At 41.1% G+C, this 25,315-nt stretch overlaps 2 protein-coding genes across 9 annotated transcripts in view; one reads left to right on the top strand and one right to left on the bottom strand.

The window, feature by feature from the left end:
* Positions 1 to 7,310, top strand: part of usp47 (ubiquitin specific peptidase 47) — a 33,770-nt gene extending 26,460 nt beyond the window's left edge. For 7 of the 8 annotated variants that reach the window (XM_036585988.1, XM_036585992.1, XM_036585989.1 and 4 more), the window contains 10 exons: positions 77 to 848; positions 1,565 to 1,588; positions 1,868 to 2,043; positions 2,158 to 2,238; positions 2,390 to 2,505; positions 4,183 to 4,301; positions 4,733 to 4,863; positions 4,979 to 5,026; positions 5,267 to 5,397; positions 6,163 to 7,310. In XM_036585988.1, coding sequence (XP_036441881.1) covers positions 77 to 848; positions 1,565 to 1,588; positions 1,868 to 2,043; positions 2,158 to 2,238; positions 2,390 to 2,505; positions 4,183 to 4,301; positions 4,733 to 4,863; positions 4,979 to 5,026; positions 5,267 to 5,397; positions 6,163 to 6,337 — 1,773 coding nt within the window. In that variant the 3' untranslated portion in view covers positions 6,338 to 7,310. The remainder of the gene's footprint in view (positions 1 to 76; positions 849 to 1,564; positions 1,589 to 1,867; positions 2,044 to 2,157; positions 2,239 to 2,389; positions 2,506 to 4,182; positions 4,302 to 4,732; positions 4,864 to 4,978; positions 5,027 to 5,266; positions 5,398 to 6,162) is intronic. The other variant, XM_036585990.1, reaches the window with a different exon arrangement.
* A 1,792-nt stretch (positions 7,311 to 9,102) lies between these two features.
* Positions 9,103 to 24,735, bottom strand: dkk3a (dickkopf WNT signaling pathway inhibitor 3a). The gene is made up of 7 exons (XM_036586320.1): positions 24,528 to 24,735; positions 22,043 to 22,168; positions 21,692 to 21,772; positions 16,261 to 16,353; positions 13,441 to 13,585; positions 12,964 to 13,120; positions 9,103 to 10,271 (listed from the first exon to the last, which is right to left on the bottom strand). The coding sequence occupies exons 1-7, from the start codon at positions 24,720 to 24,722 to the stop codon at positions 10,184 to 10,186; spliced, it is 885 nt and encodes a 294-aa protein (XP_036442213.1). The 5' UTR covers positions 24,723 to 24,735; the 3' UTR covers positions 9,103 to 10,183.
* Positions 24,736 to 25,315: the final 580 nt, after the last annotated feature.

Genomic DNA, 25,315 nt, shown 5'->3' on the forward strand with positions numbered 1-25,315 from the left:
CAACTGTTGCTTCAGTAGCAGGCCAAAGGTTTACTCCCTGTAATTGTTACTCCCTTATGTTTTTGTCTTCCCTCAGGTTTTTGTGGAGAGCTCAGACTCACCAGATCACCAAGTCACTTTCACCGATTCCCTCTTGTGGAAGCTTCTGGATCGCCACGGGAACACGATCAGACTGTTTGTGTCGCTCCCAGAGCAGTCACCAGGCTCTCTGGCCCATAGAACTAGTTGCCCCAAAGTGAGTGGTGACTCTGAGGACTCGTTTGAGGGGGCTAAAGGTAGTGGCCAGTCTGTGGAGGCCATTCTGGAAGAGAGCACAGAGAAGCTCAAAAATCTATCACTTCAACAGCAGCAGCAACAGCAGCAGCAGCAGGCCTCCAGCACCAGCGACAGCCAGAAAAGTTCAGACCACAGCGACTTTGAGCACATCGAATCCCCGGCAGCGGAGCCTTCAGCCCAAGTGGCCAGCGGAGGCAGCACTGGAGGAACTGCATCTGACCCAGAAAATCAGTTTCCCTCAGAGGAGCGTTCTGACTCGGACGTGAACAATGACCGCAGCACCAGCTCGGTGGACTCGGACATCCTGAGCTCCAGCCACAGCAGCGACACTCTGTGCAATGCTGACAGTGGCCCACTTCCGCTGGCCAACGGCCTTGACTCGCACAGCATCACCAGCAGCCGTCGCTCCAAAGCCCACGAGGGCAAGAAGGAGACATGGGATACGGCGGAGGAGGATTCAGGTACAGACAGCGAGTATGACGAGAATGGCAAGAGCAAAGGAGAAGCGCAGTACCTGTACTTCAGAGCGGAGCCCTACTCACAGGACGATGCTATGGGGGATAACCAGAAAAGTAAGTGTTGATACACTTTAAAAAGGAAATTAGTACTACAACTAGCAATTACTTCTATTTTTGATTATTCTATTGACTGCTTTTTGGTAAAATGACTAATTGAACTGTTATGCCGTCTGCAGTTTCATCTCACTTTGCTCTTGTCGCAGTACTCCCATCATATGCAGTCCATTCTGTGACACCGGATTATTTTTTTTTACGGTGCAGTGAAAAGTTATATTGTCCAACACCTCAGTGACTGTATTAGAATCTGTTGGAATAACCCCACGTATCCTATGGATGTTATAGAGCGTTTTTGTTTTTAGGTAAACGCAATAGTGACTTTTTTTTTTATTTTTTAATTAGGTATGCACCAATCATGAGTTTTAAGGCTGTTTCTGATTTCTTTTCAGCTATATTGGCCTGTTGACTGTTTATTTTATTATTATTATTATTATTATTATTATTATATTTTTTTCATTAGCCTAAGTTCACATATGACTGAAAGGAACACATGAAACACTCCTCTCCTGAAGCACCTCTCCTGTACTTTGTACTAGCCAGTCTCAATATAAATAACATTATGTCCTCTTAAATGGGCCATACTTACGTTTTAAATTGATACATGAAAAATCAATTGCCTGTTTAAATAATATGAATCAAATAGAGTGATACATTGAAAGTAAGAGGCAGTTGGCACAAGTCATCTGTAATTATTCTGTGACATTTTGGTGTAGGTGGTGCAGCAGCATTCAAATACAGTAAGTGCACTTACCTGGCTTCTGCTATTTAAGTCAAATTTATATTGGCCAAAATATAAATAATAAATCTGCCGATTCTGATTTTGTCTGCATCTGACTGTGCATCTCTGCTGTATTCCATAGCTGGTGTTTATTAGTTGACTTTGTCAACAAGGTAATCCTGAAGGAAATTCTATGAAAATCCTTTTTGCCAGCGAATTTTAAACTGTTAATTGTGCTTCCTCAGTTAACCTGCCTTGTCACTATCAAATATAAATGATTTGGCTGTTGCTTTTTCAGGTTTACTTGTCCATGTTGATAAGAGGATCACACTGGCTGCATTCAAACAGAACCTGGAGCCGTTTGTTGGGGTCACTTCTACCCAGTTCAAGGTTTTCCGGGTCTACGCCAACAACCAGGAGTTTGAGAGCGTGCGACTAAACGAGACACTTTCCTCTTTTTCAGATGACAACAAGGTCTTGTTTTTGCTGCTCATTTGGTAGCATGTGATAATAAAGCAAACATACCCTTCTGTTTTTTTAGATTTTTGTCATTTTCTAAGGCTTTTGCTGTTCTGCTGTTTGCAACAGATCACTATTCGGTTAGGAAGAGCACTGAAGAAAGGGGAGTATAGGGTGAAGGTGTACCAGCTGCTAGTCAATGATCCTGAGGTGAGCAAACCATCAGTCTCTTTGTGCAGATTTTGGTACAAGTTGTAAAGTGTATTTTTGCTGTTGAGATGATAGTGGCTGGAGAGTTGCACATGAAAGGAGGAGATTTTGGTTCATAGCTGATAAAGATGTTGTCTGTTTTCTCCCCAAGCCCTGTAAGTTCCTGTTGGACACTGTGTTTGCTAAGGGCATGACTGTGAGGCAGTCTAAGGAGGAGTTACTGCCCCAGCTCAGAGACCAGTGCAAGCTGGACCTCAGCATAGACAGGTGAGCACCTGAATGCAAGTAGATATGACACATAAATATGTACTGCTTAATCACTTAAACTTTAGCCGTATTATCATTACGCTGGAGATTTATTATTCCGCATCTACTTTCAAATTTTTGACCACTATTGTAAAAGTAACATGCAAGTTAAATAATTTGAAGACTTGAAATATGGGCTCGCGTACAGGCCCTTGCAGTTTAAGGGGGTTAAATGCTAAAATGTGTAGTGTGTAAATGACTGCACGGGTGAAAATTGTAAAGTAGGGATGCATCGATACCGATATATTGGGATCTTGGGTCTCAGTCTGATACCGTGCCCATTTGTTTATACTCGTACTCATAAAAATGCACCGATACAAACATTCAAATAGCTGCTGATACTGTGTGTTGTAAACAGAGTGCGCACTGCCACGCCATGTGGTAAAGGAGGCTCTGCTCACACAAACAAGTGTGACAGTCAGACACAGCCATTAGTGGCTTTAGACATTCCACCTTGGCAGATTTCTACCAGGAGTACACCGAGTGAGTTTATAAACACTCAATCACGACTGCTGCCCCAGTATAAATGTAAATATTTTATACTGATGCTGTTTGCTGTCCGGTGTGGACCAGAGGAGGATGGGTTCCCCTTTTGAGTCTTGGTTCCTCTCAAGGTTTCTTCCTCTTGCTCTTAGGGAGTTTTTCCATGCCACTGTCGCCATTGGCGACACTCATGGGGGCTTGGACCCAGATTTTTCTGTAAAGCTGCTTTGTGGCAACACGTGTTGTAAAAAGCGCTATATAAATAAACTTTGACTTGAACGTCAGAGCGTTTTCATACTGTGAGAACAAGTCATAGGCTTTGTCTGTACACAGTTGTCCCTTCCAAAGTACAATGTGAGACACCAAAGAACAAGGATTGTAAAATCACACATTGAATGTCTGGCTTTAGAGGACGTTCGACTATGGCTCAACCAGCCAATCAGAACACTCTGAGAAGACTTAGACCCCATTTCTTATTTTTTACCCCTTGTTTTCGAGTGTCAACTTGCCCCTTGGAACGGACTTACCAGGGGTAGTGGTTGAAATCTTCCCTACGAAATGGGACCCTCAGTAAGACTCCACACGTGAGCTCCTCAGCGGCACTAGTTTTGGAAGGCATTCTTGCTGTCACTGTGCTACAGAGAGAGATGTTAAAAGAGACAGGCGAGGAGCAAAACTGTGTCGTACTTTACTTAAAGTTGTACAAAAGCACTTTTCTTACCAAGCTCACTCTTCTCCACTGCAGCGCTACTCAGTCCAAGTAAGTAATGTAGCATCGCTAGCTAATATACATTTAAAATCAGATAAATTTTAATGATTTAATTCTTAAGGTACATTGCACTTCTTTACAATAACAACTACTTCATTCTAAGTAGATTACTCAGTTTGGTATCAGACTCTGTATCGATGAGTACTGAGTATTTATACTAAGTCTGGAACAGGAAAAAGTATCGATGCATCCTTATTGTATAGTGAATTTTATAACAGACTGCCAGGGGTATGTACCTGTGACTGGGTTGTGCACATTCATTTTCCGCAATCCAGTGACTCATAGCAGCATCTGACCTTTTCAATAGCCTGACTCACTGCTGGACTGTAGAAGTGGAGCGGAACCCACACGGAATGCAAATCGTATCCCTGTGTGTGCTTTTGCAGGTTTCGACTCAGGAAGAAGACCTGGAAAAACCCAGGCACAGTGTTTCTTGACTATCACGTCTATGAAGAGGACATCAACATCTCCAGTAACTGGGAGGTCTTCCTTGAAGTTCTTGAAGGTAAAGGATGGTCAGCTTTGATCCCTACATAAAAAGCAGACTCTAAACATGGAACATTATGATAAATGAAATGCCCGAAGTGTGGCCTGCGGGTCAAAGTTAGCTTGTGAGGACGTTTGATTTGGCCCACCATAAATATATTTATTTTAGTAATACATAACTGTGTATTTTGTTTTCATATATTGAAAGCTTAATTTAAAACTTGCCTATCTTGTGTATTTGTATATTGCTTTGACCCTCCCCTGCTCCCCAGACAGAAAGTTGGCTTTGTGGTGGTCAAAGTCTGAGTCAGTGTTAAAATATTTAGATGAGAGTAAGATGAACACTGCACAGTTTGTGACTTCTAATTCATTTCCTGTGGGTTAGTCTGAAAATGTGCCTCTCTTTGTGATGTGTTCGGCACAGTTGTAACTCCTATGTCTGTTGTGCAGAACCGGAGAGGATGAAGTCCATGTCCCAGCTGGCTGTGCTCACGCGGCGCTGGTGTCCAGCCCAAATGAAGCTGGAGCCTTTTCGGGAGGTGGTACTGGAGAGCAGCAGTGTAGAGGAGCTTAAGGAAAAGGTGATGCAAAGCTTTTGGGCTGTTAAAAGTATTGCCAGTCATTTTAGTTTGAATACTGTGATTGACTAAAAATGTATTTCATTGTAAGGTTAAAGTATTGTTTCTTCCCTTGCAGCTCAGTGAAATGAGTGGGATTCCTCTTGAAAACTTGGAGTTTGCCAAGGTATGTCAGCTTGTTTGCTTAACTCTGTGTGGGAGTCCTACAGTAGGGCGTAGTTGCATCCTGCACTAACTGACTGTGCGACTTATAATCTTGAATATTAGTCTTGGCAAAGTAGAGCTGGCACTGAACTGTGCTGCACTGCGACCCTACAGAAACAGTGTTGAGAATCCTGTTCTAATGCTCCCTCGGTCTGATTTTAAGTTAGTTAGCTAATACTGTATCTCCCGTCTTCTCCTTTAGGGAAGAGGAACATTTCCGTGTGACATATCAGTGTTGGAGATCCATCAGGATTTGGACTGGAATCCTAAAGTTTCCACGCTCAATGTCTGGCCTCTCTACATCTGTGATGATGGTGCAGTGGTCTTCTACAGGTAATGCGCTTTCCAGTTAAAACTGAAGTAGTATCATTGGTTGGTATTATATGCAGGCCTTATTTTGGGTGGTTTCTTGGTACCTCTAGAGGAATATTTATCTTTGCATACAGAACACAGCATAGTAGGATTGAGTTATGGTCAAAAATTGCATCATGATTATATATAAAGATTTTCAGTCCCAAGTGCTGTAAATAAACTTGTAGCAAATTTGGATATAACAAGAACAAGAGCTGGTACATAATGGAAAACACATTTTTATTTCTCTAAAATTAGCATTAATGTTTTTTTGTATATGTATAAGCCCACACCCAACAATGTATATCGTGGAAAAGAAAATGCTCTGTAAGGCATTTTGAAATTAAACCCTTCATATGTTTTCCATGTTGTTCAATACTGATAATATATTTTGAACCATTTATTTTGGTGTAAAATAAAATTTGCCTGCTATATACAGAATATAGATGATAAATTCTCCCTCTTTTAGCAAATAGAAAACACATCACCACCTAGTGTCCTAAAGTAGCACTTTTTCTAAGTTAAAGCTTTTCCTGCTAATGTCAGGCTGATGAACAGAACAGCATAATCACTTTATTGAAAATACTTCAAACATTCATTATTAATATCAAAACAATAATTATTGAGTGCACTCTTTGCCACACCCATTGCAGAGTCCATCCTTTTAAGGCTCATCCGTTATAGGTGGTGTTTTAATGCATGTCTGTGAATATGCTGTCCTCATAGGCTCTGTCTCACTTTCTGCAGGGACAGCACTGAGGAGCCCATGGAGCTCTCTGAAGAGGAGCGCAATGAACTGATGAAGAAAGAGAGCAGCCGACTGCTGAAGACCGGCCACCGGGTCAGCTATTCACCCCGCAAAGAGAAAGCCCTCAAGATCTATCTAGACGGAGGGCCTACCAAAGACTCGGGCCAGGACTGAAGGTGGCCCAAACCACCCTGATCATTTTTTTTAATAGCTGGCCTGCCCGCTGCAGTGTAGCGCTGCCTCGCCAGGGACCCTCGTTTGGCGTCGAGGCCCACGTCGAATCCAACGTCACCAGTGCTGTACGGCTGACGCCCTCTTCTCCGAGCTCCGCAGGGGCATTGCGAGGCTCAGATTACTATTGTGCACTATAGTTTATTGTACTGTAAAGTTTAAAGGGAAGTGCAAAAGCTATTTCAAAAGAAAAAAAAAATCCAATACCATTCAGACAAATCAATCTAACAAGATCTTACAGAGATGGACGCACTTATGGAATAGAGTAGAGGACTCTATTTGGGAGTGATTTGTATCTCTTTCTCTGGGCTGTCTCTATCCTCAATGCTCTCCATTGTTTTTCTCTGCTTTTTTTTTTTTCTCTTTTATTGTCTGTCACCATCACTTGCTCTTTGATTATGAATAGTGTTGAGTCCACCAAGTTAAGTGCACATGTCCACGACCCAAGTTCTGCTCAGTATGCGACAAACTCCTGATCTCCAATAGCGACCATAAGGTTGAAGCCACAGCCCAATCATCTTCCATGTTTTTCCGAGGTCCTCCACTGAATCCGGGTGTAGTCTTATTGTTCTCATTTAAAACTACCGGGAGTCTTTCCTCTTGTTCATTTAATGAAAAGTAGTATGTGTGAATTAAATGCTTCTCTTCTGGCTGATGAGGCTCCGCCCTGGCCTTTTCCCAGAGCGCTTCCCTGCATGTGCGGGTGTGACAGTGGCTGTCCCTCTGTGTCACCCCACTAACTGCTGAAGCTCCATTCACTGTGGAGGGGGCTCCGCCCTGCTCCCTTCATAACTCCTCTTCCTCCTCTTGGGGCTACTGACACTGGTACATTTTAGTCTGCAAGCCTTTAATTCTAGGGTGATACCAATTAACTAGAACGCTTCATTTATTGTTTACCCTGTTTTTGTTTTTTTTTCCTTGTAAATTATTTTCACCTCAGACTTAATGATGATATTAGGTCCTGTGAGTGACTTCTGGCACACATTTTAATTTTTTGTTTTCTGGTCTGTACTTGGCCTTTTTTTTCTGTTTTTATTTCTGCACAATGTGAACGGAGCCTGTGTGGGTTCGGGCCTGGTCTGTGTGTGTGTGTATGTGTGTGTGCGCGTGCGTGCGTGTGTGTATGTGTGTGGAGAGATGATGCTGCTGTTTTGCGTAGCCTGAAGGCAGAGGCTCTAGAGCCACACTGGAGGAGCAGCAGTCACCGCTGTGCCGGGCCGAACCCCCGTGGGTCCCCAGGGCTCCTAACGCTGCCACAAGCTGTTCACAGTAGACATGCCAATATGGAAATAAAAAATAATCAGTTTCTGTCTGTTTCCATGTAGAACTTTTCAATGACCGCATCATTCAGATGTGTTTTAAATGGAAATTTCATCCTTTTTTTTTATTTTATTTTTCCACATAATTGTGAAACAGTTCATTGTAGACACTTTACTGATTTGGATTAGTTTACAGTGATTTTACAGCACCAGACCAAACGCCAAACACTGTTTAAAAGAAACCAGCTTAGGTTTATTTATAATTATAAAAGTCTTACTGGCGAGATGTCAGTTGAACTGTGCATACGCTAAAATAATCAACAGGACAACTCGTGGCTTCACTAATTAAACCTGAAAATGAAAGAAACGAATACCCAAAAGTATTAAAAACATGACAAATGACATGTTAACACAGAAGATGCGTTAACTTATTTCAGTTTTTTTTTTTTATTTATTATTTGACCAGCACTGTCCAAACTTTGGATAATGACTCTAAATCAGAACAAATAGCGCCCGCCCCATACTTTCCCAAGAGCTTCAAGTACAATAAGTTTTTCAAGGATCGAAGCTGAACACGTTTAAAACTGGCCAGTACAGAAAAAGACTAAAACAATGAAGGTCAACAAACTGGCCAGTACAACAAAACTAAAGCTACTTGAGCGACGCTTGCAGAAACTGAAGGTTGGTTGATCTGGATGGGCATATTTCCAGATCTGAAGGGACCGAGCCCTAAATGTCTCTCTTTGTTATGGCCTGACTGGATTGAAACGGAACTGGGCCCTCGTCCGCGATCTGAACCCAATACATCTCGTACCTCATGTGAGAATCACCCCTAGACCACAAGTTTAAGATGTTGACAATGGTGAAATAGTAAATGGTAAATCCTGAAATTTAAGTTTTTGGCCAAAACTTAATTGCTGAACTACCATAAGACAATGTTTGAAGCAGCAGGCGGGGTATTCACAACCATTTTGTGTAATAACTTGGTGTGAGAGAGCTTTTAGAATCATTAAACACTCAGGTGTCTGGTTCCCATCACCACTGTGAATAATTCTCTCTCATTTAAGTTTCCATAAAATGGAGCATTTCATACAAACCCCTCTAAATAACTTGGACCTTCCCTATTTATTTAAACACACAGAGCTTTCAAATTCATCTTTAAGTGTACGAAACTAAAGACGTCAGTATGACCACATCATAGCAGATGATGTTCATTTGACCAGTGCTTTTCAGAAATTTAGTGAAGTTTCATTTGTGGACAGAAAAATCTTGACTTTCACATTTTTTCTGCTAAAGCTATTCAGGAGAACTAAAAGCCTATGCTATGGGTTCTCCTGTTCCCACCTACCAATATGAAAGATAAACTGGACTACAATCTGTGGGTAAAGGGTTTTTTTAGCATAGATTTGCGTACCATTTCCTGCTAAAATGAATGACAATCCTCACAAGACTTTTCCACATTTTATTCACTTTTACAAGGTTTCATTTCACAGTATTGAGACATTTGTATGAGTAATGCTGCTTTGAAGAGTCTAAATAGGAACATACAATTCTGTACTACTCATTCTTTAAAGGGGAGTTCCACTGCTTTTTTAATAAATTCTTGCATAATTAATTTGTTGACATATAAACACAGTGTTCTGATGTGAAATGGTTCACTGTACAGAAATGAACTGACTCAGAATTCTTTACAGTGGCAGTGATGGGAACCAGAGGTTGTGAAGTCTACAACACAAACATAGCCTCTCCTTTACTGACCAGAGTTGATCAGTTAACCTATGCATGTGTTCTGAGTTTTATATATAATGTTGATGATAGTAATGGTGGTAATTCTTTGGGGACTATTTTGCCTCATAATTCCCTACAGTATCTCTCCGCCATAAATGTTTTTTTTTTTCTCAAATATATTCTAGGCTCAAACCTTTTCACAAATCTATTGTGCATTCGTAACCATCATGTAATAACTGTGAGGGAGCTTTTAGAGGCATTAAACACGTCAGACCTCTGGTTCCCATCAACACCACTGTGAGCCATTCTGACTCTGAGTTTCTTTAAAATGGTGAATTTCACAGCAAACCACTCTGGATGACATTGTTTACGTCTTTACGATTTAACTACGCAGAAATTTCGAACAATTAGTGGAATTCAGCTGTAATGCCAATGACCAACCATGTAGCCTTAGATATGTACATTTTTATACAATTACTTCTCTCCCTGAGCCCCGCATGGGCTTTAACATATGGGTACTAACCGTGCTAAGATCTACTGCTTTGGTCTTGGTCTTGGTCTTGGTCTTGCCTATAAGTTTCAGCATTAGTCGAAGCACAGTATGGAGATCAAGCTGTAGCTTTAGGTTTATGGTGGCCAAACTATGTCCGAGTAGTGGTTTCCTAACGAGTGCACAGCTCACTGCTAAAGACTTTCAAGGGCAATGAAGTATTCAAGTATAGCGCAGATCGCAAAGATAACTAGAGGATCACTATCATCCCTCCGATTGGCTCTTCAACCTGAGCAGGTTCCGCTTCAGTCTTTAGACGATGTAGTCGATCTCGGAGTACAGAGTGTCTGACAGGTCTTCTTCGCTGGAGCTCTGGCCTTTCAAGCACAAGGAGCCACGGCTAATAAAGAGCACAGGAAGAGTTTAAAACACATTAACTCCATCTGAAAGGAGGCTGCAAAACAAAGTATTTTAAAACGGACGTGTATGTAAATGACCTCTGTTCTGATTGGCTGGCCTGTATTGTGCATCGTTCAAAAATCAAACACTCCTTATAACTTCAGCATGGATGGGCGGAGCTAAACTGCTATAGGCTGAACGGATGGATTTATAAATATGTGGGGGGGAAAAAGTTTTCCATGATATAAACTGACTGGCCACTTCATTAAGTACACCTCCTTGTTTTTTACACTCATTGTCCGTTTTATCAGCTCCACTGACCATATAAGTGCACTTTGTAGTCGTACAGTCACAGACTTTAGTTCATCTTTGTACTCAGTTAGCCCCCTTTTACCCTGTTCTTAAATGGTCAGGACCCTCACAGAGCAGGTACTATTTGGGTGGTGGGTCATTCTCAGCACTGCAGTAACACTGATGTGGTGGTGGTGTGTTAGTGTGTGTTGTGCTGGTATGAGTGGATCAGACACAGCAGTGCTGCTGGAGTTTTTAAACACTGTGCCCACTCACTGTCCACTCTATTAGACACTCCTTGTCAGTCCACCTTGTAGATGTAAAGTCAGAGACGATAGCTCATCTGCTGCTGCACAGTTTGTGTTGGTCATCCTCTAGTCCTTCATCAGTGGTCACAGGACGCTGCCCACAGGACGCTGTTGGCTGGATATTTTTGGTTGGTGGACTGTTCTCAGTCCAGCAATGACACTGAGGTGTTTAAAAACTCCAGCAGCACTGCTGTCTGATCCACTCAGACCAGCGCAACACACACGAACACACCACCACCACGTCAGTGTTACTGCAGTGCTGAGAATGATCCACCACCCAAATAGTACCTGCTCTGTGAGGGTCCATGGGGGTCCTGACCACTGAAGAACAGGGTAAAAGGGGGCTAACAAAGTATGCAGAGAAACAGATGGACTACAGTCTGTAACTGTAGAACTACAAAGTGAAACTATATGGTAAAAACTACGTTTTTCAGCTGTTGCCTTAAAAATGCCGAAAAAAAAAAGATAATTAATCTCAAATTTGTTCTCAGGGTCACCCACTGGTGAGGTTTGTGCCCTTTTTGCTCCAAATGCTGGTGATCTGAGATGTTCTTTTAGTGTTATTGGCTACATTTTTATCCAAAAGACTTTCTGCATGAAGTTCGTCAGTGTAGGCTACAGAAATGGAGACTGTCAGTAATATTTTATGAAGGTTAATCTTTTTTCCATTCAACTTTAGTAGAAAAACGTTTCTGAATATACTGGAAATGTTTTGTTTTTTTTTTGTTTTTTTTGGAAAAATACCACATTTACTATGAATTTAGTGTCATGTTTTGGTTTCCTAAGGTAAGACAAACAGCATGATGGGGAGGTATAGTTTTGGTGGAGAAGTGGAGCTGAACTTCTAAAGCAATTTGCATCTTTTCAGCCTTACAGAATAATTAATAATAATAATAATATAGTAATAATAATAATAGAGCACTCTTCATACAGGTGAAAGCTCAAAGTGCTTAACAGACAAGTTAAACAGTACTAGAAGAAACTAAAGGGTATGATGTTCTATTACAGATGCTGTTCAGTAACAATATTCAACTTCAGTGAGTAAATAAATGAAAGTTAAGAGTATTTAACGTCCAAAATATCCTAAGAAGGCTACAGCCACTCTAAAGGAAATGTGCTCCAACAAGTCTTTGTGACAAGTTTGGCAGGAAATAAGATAATTACATAAAACGTTTTTATCCCTAAAAGCCATTTTTTCATTTTATCTCCTGCAGTTGGATGGAAACAAAGCTAATGTTATTAAGCAATTTATGAATTGTAATTTAATGTCATTTCATCTGATTTGAAATAGGATATGAAAAACATGGCAGTGAATAGTTTATGTGTAATATGATGTTATTTATGTGGTTGTTTACTCAGTACTGCCCTAGTTTCAAAGCTGTATCCGTTGTTGCGTTAATAACACTCTATTAACGTTCTCACAACAACTTATTAAGACTAAAATTGCACTATTGGATGTGAAGGTGCTCAGCAGTTGTACCTCCACCATAATCCTGTTTTTATTAAGGCGTTTATGGACGTTCAGCCATGAAGTCTTGGAGGATTAGAGTTAGAGATGACTTCATGAGTCGCCAGCTCATTGTAACTCTGCTACATTGTTTCCAAACAGAACATAAAACATTAATATCTGTGGTTTGTTTTAAAAATATCCACTGAGTGTTCATATCTATTTTCTACCGGCTTCACTGGCTATTTTATCAAACACATCTACCCTCTGGGTGCTACTTGTAGGCATACAATTACTAAATGTAGCCCATTTGTTGCTAAGCACAATTTATCAGCCCCCTCTTCACCACCAATCATTGGAAAGAGACCATCACATACCAGATACTACTGGCTGGTGAACATTGTTTGCAAACAGAACATAAAACATTTATAGGTTCGGTTTGTTTTAAAAACATCCACTGAGAGGTCACAGCTGGGAAGGTTCTCCATCCAAGCCTTTGTTTATTATAATAAAAGTAGTGACACCGTTGAAAGGCATGCCTTAGCTTTATTTGGTGGCGGCTGTCTTTCTATTTATTTTACAGCGGCTAACGGCTAATAGCCCTACTGGAAAACGAATCCAGGCCTGAACATGTTCCTCTGTCTTACCCCAGATGTTGGCACTCTAGGCCCCCAGCGCAGGGGCAGTGCTCTCTTGGCCCCTCGCCTTCCAAATCCCACGATAACAGCTCCATCAGATGATTGGCTGAGACAAGGCAGCGCTCGCGCTCGGTCGGCTTGGAGACGCACACTGGAAAGAGCAGAGCTGAGAGGGGAATACGGGCGAGTGAGAGCTAAAAGCCGTAACACGTAAGCCGTAGGTTCTATGCAGGCTTATTTCTTCAATCTCATCCTCACTGCTCTCAAACTGCACATCTCATATCTTTATGCCTGGTCTATCACTGGAGGTGATATCGCTGAGAGAACCCATTGTGCCTATTAAATCTGAAGCAAATGGCAGCAGTATAGCTGTGCTGTGACTGCAATTTCCCAATACTAAATTACTGTAATTTCCTCCAGGACATCTTTCTGATTCCAACCACAAATATTTAAGATTTGGGCTTTTATACCTTTACAAGACAGTACCTTTGTAGAAAGCACAGCACAGATCGCGGCTGCAGTCCCTTTGGTATTCGCAGATGGTGCCCGCTTCTCCTTTGGTGGTGTTCTTCGTGCACTGACCCCACACACACAGCTGATCCTCACAGCACTCCTCATCTTTTGTACAGGTCTGTGATACAAATATGCACAAGATCTCTTATGCAAAATATCCATCATGACAGCACATTCTATACACAGCGATCAGGCATAACATGATGACCACCTCCTTGTTTCTACGCTCATTGTCCATTTTATCAGCTCCACTTACTATATAGGTGCACTTTGTAGTTCTACAGTTACAGACTGTAGTCCATCTGTTTCTCTGCATACTTTGTTAGCCCCCTTTTACCCTGTTCTTCAGTGGTCAGGACCCCCATGGACCCTCACAGAGCAGGTACTATTTGGGTGTTGGATCATTCTCAGCACTGCAGTAACACTGACGTGGTGGTGGTGTGTTAGTGTGTGTTGTGCTGGTACGAGTGGATCAGACACAGCAGTGCTGCTGGAGTTTTTAAACACTGTGTCCACTCACTGTCCACTCTATCAGACGTAACTGCGTTGTTGGTCCACCCTGTAGATGTAAAGTCAGAGACGATAGCTCATCTGCTGCTGCACAGTTTGTGTTGGTCATCCTCTAGTCCTTCATCAGTTGTCACAGGGCGCTGTTGGCTGGATATTTTTGGTTGGTGGACTATTCTCAGTCCAGCAGTGACACTGAGGTGCTTAAAAACTCCAGCAGCACTGCTGTGTCTGATCCACTCATACCAGCACAACACACACTAACACACCACCATAATAATAATAATAATAATCCTACTACAATTATTTTTATTCAATTTTTTACAAACTGTACTGCACTAAATCCAATTGAACAGGCCTAATTATGCTCACTATGTAGTTAGTCAGTGTTCTTTAAGTACTGACGATATCCACGATATGCTCAGAAAAGCATAGTGTGACATTATTTATCACAATAATGATAAACATATCATCATATTGCCCATCCCTAGGCGTCAGGCCTCCACAAGCTGTCAGAACAGCTTAAAAACAAGGACAAACTGAGTAGCAACAGTTCTTTAGGTGACTGAGAATGTAGACTCATGGTGTGATCAGACTGTGTCAGAAAGATCAGATCATCCTACTACACAAAGAAACATGTCATAGTTGTGATGTAGTGCAAAAACCTCTCATTATAAAGATGGCTGCACACTTGAGAGGTCAGTGCCATTGGAACTGGTCTACAGAGATGTGGAAAAAAGGGATATGGTCAGATGGGTCATTTTCACCATATTCTTCACATGTGGAGAGAGCATGTGTGGCGTACACCATGTGGTCGGTTTAGGGTTGAATGCACTGGAGGTTCACTGAATGGTTTTCTAAGTTGTGTAAATATGTCAACCCTTGTGTGGTGTTGATGTTGTTGTTACTCAGAGGTCTGGTGGACCCACCGCATTATTATACAACACAGCCATAACAATTTATGTAAAAATACCAGATACCTAAAATATCACAAGTGTCCAGTGTAGGGTTCTCCTTCAGCAGCTGTAGCCAGTCAGCAGCCTGTCCATGTTGTCCACCCTCACAAACACACACACACACACTAACAGCAGGCCATGTAGGAGGAGAACAGAGTGAAGGACACAGCACCTCCACACTTTTACTCCCTGCAGGTTCACCCAACACCACATGTGTAATATAAATGTGTGGGGGGGTGAACAGAGTGAAGACACGGAAAATGGGTTATTTTATATGTTCTTCACAGAAAATGAGCAAAAGCCAAGGAATCTGAGGTTAAAATAATAATAAATTGCATCATTTTTATTTTTGGTACACACTGAAAATGGGACCCCAACACCACACAAGGGTTAAAAATATGCTATGACCTTTGCAGTCACCAGATCTCAACCCAGCTGAACACTTACGAGAGATTTTGGGCCTACATGTTAGACAGTGCTCTCCACCACCACCATCAAAACACCATTAGAGAGAATACCTTTTGGATTGGTGTTCCATTAACGCTGTACAGGACCAGAGACTTGGGGAATCTATGTGAAGGTGCCCTGGAGACGCTTGTGATGGCACCTTACTGAGATATTTTATGTTTGTTTTCCCTTTAATTCATCACTCGTGTGTAAATACTACCAGTCGATTAGTTTGGGAATTTCAAATATGCATCACGGATGGAAAAAAACTACAATTCCAAGCCTGTTTGAACACATTCTTTTCCCTTGAGACCACAATGAGAGATAAATCAGCTGCGTTCAGTCTCAGAAGCATCGTGAAGGCCGGCCACAGGCTGAACCCGGCCAAGGCTTTCTGACAAGCCCGCACATTTGTGTTTGGAGACAAGCCAAAGTATTCTTCAGAATGGGATTCAGCCTTGCTGCCAAGAGCGCATCAGTATTCTAGCTGGCAGTCTCCACTGTCCTTCGCCGTGCTGCTCTCTGCTCTCCTTTCTGTGTCCTGTGTGAGGGAGACCAGCAGACGAGGTGGCTTTGATTTAGCCAGCAGTGCACTTTGATGTGAAACCCAATGGAGAAAAACTCCCTCATATCAGGTTCCAGATGCACTTGTGGCTGTACTGCAATGCAGTTACAATGCAGGCTCGCTTGCATCATACTGCTCAACAGCAGGAAGCTGAGGGCTTTCAAACGCGCACAACCTTTTCAGCACTCTCAGAATATCTAGGTCTGGGTGGGGAAACTGTCTCAATGTGAAATACTAAGATTCGCAGCTTTATGTGCAAGGCAGAAAAACTGCTGGTTCATAAACCCCAATAAGGTCAGATATTCTCAAAGCTCCTACCTCATCCACCTCCTTGCAGGCCAGACATTTGGAGCGGTTCACCTCATAGAGACAGTATCTGCCCTTTTCACAGTCCTCATCAATGATGCATTCCTGGGAAAGAGAGGAGGAAAGGGAATAAGCACAAACACATTATTTAAAATCAACACCTGGAACATTCCCAGCCCTGCTAATTCAGCTCTATTTCCTTAATTGATGCTAAAATGAAACCAACGCAGGGTTTTTAAAGGAACATTCCAGCATTTTTGAACTTAACCTCTATGTGCTGCATCTGTATTGTACTGTCGATTCCCATTGACAATAATTTTAATGCGTTTCCCTGTAATTAAAAAAGAACAGAAAACCACTGACTTAAAAGTCACTTATAATTGAAGCCATTGGGTTTTCATTAAGAAATGTTTGAAATGTGTGTCTATATAACGCAACTATAAACATTACAATTTGACAATACAGGTCCTCGACTCAGACATGAGAGAATGTCTTGCCGAAGCCCGTCTCATGAAGTTTTATCCAACTTTTAAACACTGGAGCAATGCAGGAAAAAAGTTTGTTACTTTGACTTTCCCTACGATTTGCTAATATCCATACACAACCAGACAAGAGCCAAAATAAAAACAGCTACTATTAAGAGCACTTAATAATCCGATTACTGCAGAAAATCAGACTTTGTCAGTAATCCAATCAAAGCACTTACATGCACTTGACTAATCAGATAATGGGGAAACTCCAGGTCTACATGATTCAGACAGTAATCAGATTCTGCTTTGCAACCAGCCAATAATCTCACAGAAGAAGACGTGACGTAAACATAGTAAAAGCTGCGGCTTTTCTTTTCTTTTTTTCACTTTACCTGAAATTATGAACACACATCATCTAGAAGACGAAGAATATTTAAAGCCTTCATTTAGTCAAGCATGTAGTGGTTTCAGCGTCGCTCCAAAAATGTTTTGCTGCGTCTCGCGGTGACGCTACTCGCTTGTTTCCGGGACCGCGGTCCGTTTTCGTTCATGCACGGACTGAGATATTCGAAAGAAATCAGAGTAAGAGTTTACAGCACTGAGAAATCTGATTACTGAGCTAAAATCCAGCTCTATCGGATTTTAGACCTCACTCTGATCTAGGAAATTGGAGTATGCTGTTTACACAACCATTTGAATGATCAGATAACTGCAGAAATCTGATTATAATCGGTTTTGGGTGCATGTAAAAGCACTCCATGATATAGGAATCATATCAGCACTGACAAATATTTGGCTTTGGACAGATGTTTACATTTGACCAATATCTGATGATTTTGAGCAGAACGTCTGAGCAATAATGTGCTAACAATGTTTGCATTTTATTCATTTTCCTGCATCAGCCCGATTCTAATAAAAATGCATCCCTAAAAGTAGCCTTACCAAAACTTTTTACCTCTAGAAAACTAGCCCCGTCTCTGAAAGAATGAACTACACAGATTTATAGCTTGATTCACAATCACCTGAAACTGACCTGTAATAATTTACTGATAAAATGCAGCACCTGCCCAATGGCTTTTATTATACATGAATTCTGAGTCGACAACTTTTCTGTTTTTCTTGTAAGTAGAGGTAAACATGACAAAATTATTGTCTAGGGTAATCAGACATACTATCCAAGAGATGGAGAGTAGATGAAGATTACCTCAAATCTGCCCTCTGACATAATACAACACATAATAGAGTTATCATATTTTACCATATTTCAACAACTACAATGCTACAGTGATGAACAGTACATTCATTCTAAAGTCTTTGTTTCACAGACCGAAATTCGAGAAACATGCATTTAACCACACTGTAATGAAAAGCAGCGGTGAGCAACTCAGCTGAGTTTGTAAAGAGTTCAAAGAGAATTCTGGAGGATGTGAGGCTGACACACGATCTGTGCAATATTTATCTATACGAGAAGTGACCCAGACTTTTTGGGCCACCAGTGAAGTAAAGGACAAAGAGCTTTTTATCCCTAGATGCTAAAATAAACATTACATTCCTCTCCTGTTGCCTTTTTACCACATCAGTCTTTCAGGGAGAAGAGGGGCTGATTAATCCACCCCTTTCCTTTGCAGGACAAAAAGAAGTGGTTTACATTTAATTTGGTCATCTGAAAGAGAACAACATGAGCCATAAACATAACAAAACTACTAACATACTCCGATCAGGCATAACATTATGACCACCTCCTTGTTTCTACACTCATTGTCCATTTTATCAGCTCCACTTACTATATAGGTGCACTTTGTAGTTCTACAGTTACAGACTGTAGTCCATCTGTTTCTCTGAGTACTTTGTTAGCCCCCTTTTACCCTGTTCTTCAGTGGTCAGGACCCCCATGGACCCTCATAGAACAGGTAGTGTGGGTGGTGGATCATTCTCAGCAGTAACACTGACGTGGTGGTGGTGTGTTAGTGTGTGTTGTGCTGGTACGAGTGGATCAGACACAGCAGTGCTGCTGGAGTTTTTAAACACCTCAGTGTCGCTGCTGGACTGAGAATAGTCCACCAACCAAAAATATCCAGCCAACAGCGTCCTGTGGGCAGCGTCCTGTGACCACTGATGAAGGACTAGAGGATGACCAACACAAACTGTGCAGCAGCAGATGAGCTATCGTCTCTGACTTTACATCTACAAGGTGGACTGACATGGTAGGAGTGTGTAATAGAGTGGACAGTGAGTGGACACAGTGTTTAAAAACTCCAGCAGCACTGCTGTGTCTGATCCACTCAGACCAGCGCAACACACATTAACACACCACCACCACGTCAGTGTTACTGCTGAGAATGATCCACCACCCAAACAGTACCTGCTCTGTGAGGGTCCATGGGGGTCCTGACCACTGAAGAACAGGGTAAAAAGGGGGCTAACAAAGTATGCAGAGAAACAGATGGACTACAGTCTGTAACTGTAGAACTACAAAGTGCACCTATATAGTAAGTGGAGCTGATAAAATGGACAATGAGCGTAGAAACAAGGAGGTGGTCATAATGTTATGCCTGATCGGTGTATACTAGGCTTTCAATATGTGCATCCTGGATAACAACTGATTATGTCTATGATTAGAGGTGCTGCTGATAGTACTGCATGTCTGAAATACAAATTGTGTGTAAGTAGCTCAAATCTATAAAAATATATTCAATATTAAGAACAGTGGAATAGCACCGATGGCTAACAGTGGAACAGGATTATACTATAATATATACTATCATCTTTCACTCTCTTTTCACAAACACGAGACTGGGTCTTCTCATTTCTTCCATTTAGTTTAAATGTCACTTTATGAATAAATTCATATACTCCTGATCCTCTGCACTCATATCAGCGAGGATCTAGACTGAAGCAGACTAAGTGTCTTAAGCTCTCCTCTGCCGGATGGAACTGACGACATTCTCCGTGATCGCTGTGTTATCTGGCTTTATCCTGCTCGATCAGCGGCTCTGTCACCTCTCCGATTCTGCAGCCTAAAAGCCCCACTCAGAGCAGCCAATAGACTATTGACTGACTCCCTTCAGTCAGACAGGAAACGAAGTGCTCTGAAAAAGGATGTTATGGTTTGTGTGAGAGGAGCTATTCTTTAGGAAATGATTTGTGCAACTTTCTGGATCCAGTCAGACACAGAGGTCACTACTGGTACTTTTGTGCTGAAGCAAATGGAATGTAGCGTATTAGGACAGAATACCATACTGAGATTGTAACATGACTTGCACTACATTGAGAACACATGAGTATAATGTGATGCAATGTTTTTAAAGGTCTAAGGGGGTAATTTCAATACTCAGTCTCAATAATTGACATTAAAACAGTGTAGAGAAATGTAAAAATGTACAGTCAATACACCCCTCAGATGCCCTGTAGGTCTCTCATTTGCTTTCTTTTGTGGAAACCACAAAGCATGACTTAGTTAACCTTTTTTCTTTTTCTCTATATTCAATACTGTATATTAATTGAAAAATCTTATGCTCTATTTATCTTGCTCTTGTTGTGTTATTGTCTCGCTATCCAGTGTTAACTAGAGGAGGATTCCCCTTCTGAGTCTTGGTTCCTCTCAAAGTTTCTTCTTCTTGCTTATAGGGACTTCTTTCTTGCCTCTGTCGCCCTTGGTTTGCTCATTTGGGGCTTAGACTCGGATCTTCTGTAAGCTGCTTTGTGACAACGCCTGCTGTAAAAAGCGCTATATAAATAAAATAAACGGCTTAGTGTCAAACTCCGCACATAAAGTGGTACGCAAAAGTTTGGGCATTGTCATATTTAAGTGTGTTCTCTGTAGAGGATGTGTTAACTTATCTTAGAAAATTAAGAAAACATGTCATTTGATCATATATGACCGTGCATACTAGTTAAAATATCCCACATATTTTAACTGTAATTGTCAGACAATGTGATGTGTTAACTGATTATGTTGATGCATTTATGCATTTATATGAGGCAAATCAGGCTTTTTATATTGTTTTATAAATCACTTTTTTGCAAAGAACAAGTAAATCTATGATCTTTTAATTTAAAATGAAATGTATTTTTCTGAGCAAATCCAATCTGTGTTGTATATCATTAGAGCTCTGTAGAATCTAATCTTAAACTTAAACAAAAAAATGAAAATGTGTATATATTTACACCCTCTATTTAAAATAACACTGATTTGAACAAAGTCTGCAAAACTCATGTATTTTTAGTGTACGTTTCTACAATAGACACATTGTTAACAGCAACAATGATCATATCAGTGCAAGAGTGAAATTATTAAACTGGTATAATGTGGCATTAGGTCTCATGTTTAATGTTACAGCAGCTGAGAGAGCAGGGATTGGACTGCAGTCTCCCTGTTGCAGAGGAAGTGATTTACCCACTCGGCTACAGAGCCATTTACAAATCAGCCCTACTTAAAGGCTTCAGACACGATAATGATTCTCACTATGGTATTCTATGTAAAGTCTCTAAAGCAGCAATGGCTACTGTCACAACAAACCTGCATCACTATAAGGACTTCATTGTTGTAGGCCCATATAGAAAAAGCTATTCATATCCAACAGCTTCTTCAAACGTCCATTTTACGTACATATCGGGCAGCCCTAGCTGGATCTCAAGAATGCTTTGATTCAGCCAAATACCCATAACCTCAGTAAGATCAAGTGTGGATGCCTAAACGGCACAACAAATATTCAGTCACTGTTAAAAATCTCATTTCCGTATTCTGTGATCTCAGTATTGCGAAGGTCGATTTTGGGATGACTATTAACTAACGCTATATTGTGCAGCTCTAGCAGAGAACTGATCAATATTCAAGGTATGAACGTGTGAGTGATGTTCCTGAGGCCTGTCCAAGCTGAAAATATATCCACATAACAGTGGATACATGGAGATTAGCATAGGAGCTATGACATTTGTCATGTAATATGAAGAAGAAGATGACAATCACTCACATGGTCGGTATCATTTTCCTTTCCGCTGGTCTGGATAATGGTTCTGGAGATGCGGATCTCCTCAGTTCTATTCTCTGAAATCTGAAAGCACAAATGAAAGTAGACATGGAAATGCACTCTGATCCAACACAAGCTCAGAACCAATGGTCTTTTGGCCCTATTTTGTCTGAAGGGCACTCAAAGACATCACAGACATTGAAAAAATGATTGTACGTGGGATTTTTCAAAAGAAGCAAAAGCTATTTGGCCATCCTGCTTGTCAGTGCTCTTGCACTGCGCTGACAGCAGAAGGCTGCAGAAATAGAAGCAATCATGTCAAGAATCTGCCAGGTGACCTCTTTGCCAACCTACCTTATCGATCTTCTCCACAGCCGGGGCGGATTGATTTCCGAGAACAGTCTCTGAACTGCTTTCGTTGTTGTAATGTGAGGCGAAGTTCTGGACATGTTGGCTGGATTTTGCACTTTCATTGTCCATCTGTAAAACGACTCAAAAGAACAGCCCATGATCACACACTACTCTTAGATAATGCACGGATAATAAAACCCAGAATATTTCTAATACTCAACAACTCTGCTGCTCTTATCCACCTCGAAGAACTGAAAGGAGCTGTCAGCTCTGTGAGAGTCAATGCTCGTCCTGTAACTCTTACAGATGAGGGTGAATGAGAATGTTCATGGTCATCTGAGATCTTCAGTGATTAGTTCAAGCTGTTATTCAGTGTTGTAGTGCCTTAATACCACCTACAGAGCTGAATGTACTGCTTATTAAATAGGTCGGGCACGGAAATAATTGTGTTGATGTAATATATTTCATTCTCGTGGAAGTGAATCAAGTAAAGCTAGGAATCCATAACAATCCATGACATACATCTAAGCTTCAGAACATGCCTGTACTACTGATTCTTGATGCAGGCAATGCAAAGCAAGAAAAGGAATCAATGTAACCATGAAATGCAACCAATGCAATAAGAAGAAACCAGTGTAACCAGTGCAAAGTATGAAAAGTACAGATGGCACTGATCTGATATTGTGTTTCGGGACAATATCTTGACAAAATGCTGGGTCAGATATTGGATGGTAAGACAGAATGAATCCTTCAGATGCACCAATATGGGTATTCTGGGCAGACGCCAATCACTAATATGCATTTATAACTGGACTAGCATTACGAAGAAACATGGCATGTATTTGTTCACTGATAGAAATAAAGGCTCTGTGCAGCTACATTTTCCGTTCATCAAGGTACAAACAATGTAAATGTACCATCAAGGGTACAACAGTGGTTTTAATGTCTGATTGTGAACCTTAAATAAGTTTTTCCAGGTGAAAAGTTCGTATTTGTACCTTTTCATAACCAAATGTTTTAAAACAGAACAGTAAAATAAAAGCCTGGAGTCAGACGGGGTGTGTGGAGTCAGTACAACTTAGAAAATATCATTTCAGTGGATTATGGTACAATTATGTTCCCTGACTAAAGGTACTGAGATGAACCCTTGAGGGTCCCACCCCAGTGACAGGAGGGGCACTGCCCCGGTGACAGTCTAGTACCTTTATTTCTGAGAGTGTACAGGGTTACAAAGGCAGAAAAATATGGTAAAAATGAAGTAAAGGCATATATTTTACAGTAGTAGTCCAGCATTGCCTTGAAACATTCTGCTCTTCCAGAATGTATTGAATGTAATATTAAATCTCAATTCAAAATATCAGCCAAATCAAATCTGTCCAATTCTGAATTTCATTTAACAATTATCTGCACATACTGACATGATTCCAGTACCATTGTGCATCTATAATGAATCTGATCCAATACATCGATACATCCGGTAACGTCATATGATAAAATCATGCACTCTCAGAAACTACTGCAATGTCACTGGGGCGGAACCCCTCTTGTCACTGGGGTGGGTTCCTCAAGAGTACCTCTTCAGTACCTTTAGTCAGGGAACATAACTGTACCATAATCCATTAATATGATATGTTCTAAGCTGTACTGACGCCACACACCCCGTCTCGTCTCCAGGCTTTTATTTTTTCTGTTCCATTTTAATACATTAGACTATGAAAAGGTAAAAATATGAACTGTTCCTCTCAGAAGACCCAACTTAGTGTATATAACTGGACCTTGAAACCATTGAATAAAGATGGTTCTTCAAGGGTTCTTCAGTAAAGAGAACTGTTCTGTGTAGAACCATGAGGTCTATATAGAACCATTTCATACTTCAGTGGTTCTTTGCATGGTGAAACTGGATTTTAGACTGATGGAGAATGTGTTGTATATGGTTTTATATAGCAACAATGTCAATAGAAGAACCCTTTTTTGGTGCTATATAGAACCATTTTTAAAAAAGGTTCTATGTAGAGCCATATGCAACACATTCTCCATCCATCTCCATCCAAATGTCCATCTCCAAACATTTCACCATGCAAAGAACCATTTAAGCATGCAAAAGGTTATATAGAACCATTCCCTTTAGTATAGAACCCTTGAATACTATCTATTTTAAGAGTGTACCTTAGAGGGAACATTTGAAAAATGTACCTGCACAGCATCTTTTTCTGACAGGGTGTGGTAACAGTAAACAGTAAAGGTGGGTAGTAGAGAGTATAAATTAAGAGTATAAATATATATAAACATAAATAATATTCTTCGTAAAACTTACAAAAAAAAAAAAATATCAGTCGATGTCGATATCGGAAAGGTGGTATCGTGGCATCTCTATTTAAAAAAAAAAAGCAACCATCGCATCTCATGAAAAGCATGAGTGCGACCACGCAGTGCCTGAAAATCAGCTAATGCGCTGCATGCCAGGCAGTCGGTGTGACGCACGGGGTACCTGATGTACCGCGTCCTCCAGTTTGTGCTGCGTGTCCTCCATCAGCTCCTCCACCTCCCTGAACATGTCGCCCAGCGTCGTTTGTCCTCGCGCTCCATCCGCCTCCACGGTGCCGTTGAGATCCGCGTGTACGGCGTTTGAAGCTGCGATGACGCTGGCAACGGCCAAGCACACGCTCAGCTCGAGCACAAGCATCTTCGTCCGCGCGCGGCTCGGTGACGATGCGATGAATGGAGCTGCGCCCCCGGGGGCTGTGAGCCACGAGGGCACCGGAGAATTATGGGCGCGAGGCGGAGGAGTGTCTAGGCGCGCACACGCACGCACGCAGGCGCGCGCGCAGGTCATCCATCTAGGCCAGTGTTACGTTCAGTTTCTGTTATTTTTTCCCTTTTGAATCTGCTCTTTTATTATTTCTAGTCTTTTTTATCGTATTTACGCTTGTATTTGTTCTGTATTTAAAGTATTTTAGTCGTTTTTAGTAGTTTTAGGTTTTTTTTTAGTGTTTTGTTTACCTTTGTTTTAGCTGACCGTATTTGTATTTAAGTGACCCTGGGTCTAAGACAAGTGTTACATTAATAATAATAATAATAATAATAATTAGTCTTGTGGTTATTATTATTATTATTATTATTATTATTATTATTACTGTATTCCAGAGCTGGCAGAACATCTTAAAAAGAGGGGAAAAATAGATGGTGCAGAATAGTCAGGGTTGGACAGCTAACATACTTAAAAGTAGTGATGGCTGAATACCGAATACACTGTCCTACATGCATTTTGTAATATTT

This window comes from Colossoma macropomum, unplaced genomic scaffold, assembly GCF_904425465.1.
Source record: "Colossoma macropomum unplaced genomic scaffold, Colossoma_macropomum, whole genome shotgun sequence".
Taxonomy (NCBI): Eukaryota; Metazoa; Chordata; class Actinopteri; order Characiformes; family Serrasalmidae; genus Colossoma; species Colossoma macropomum.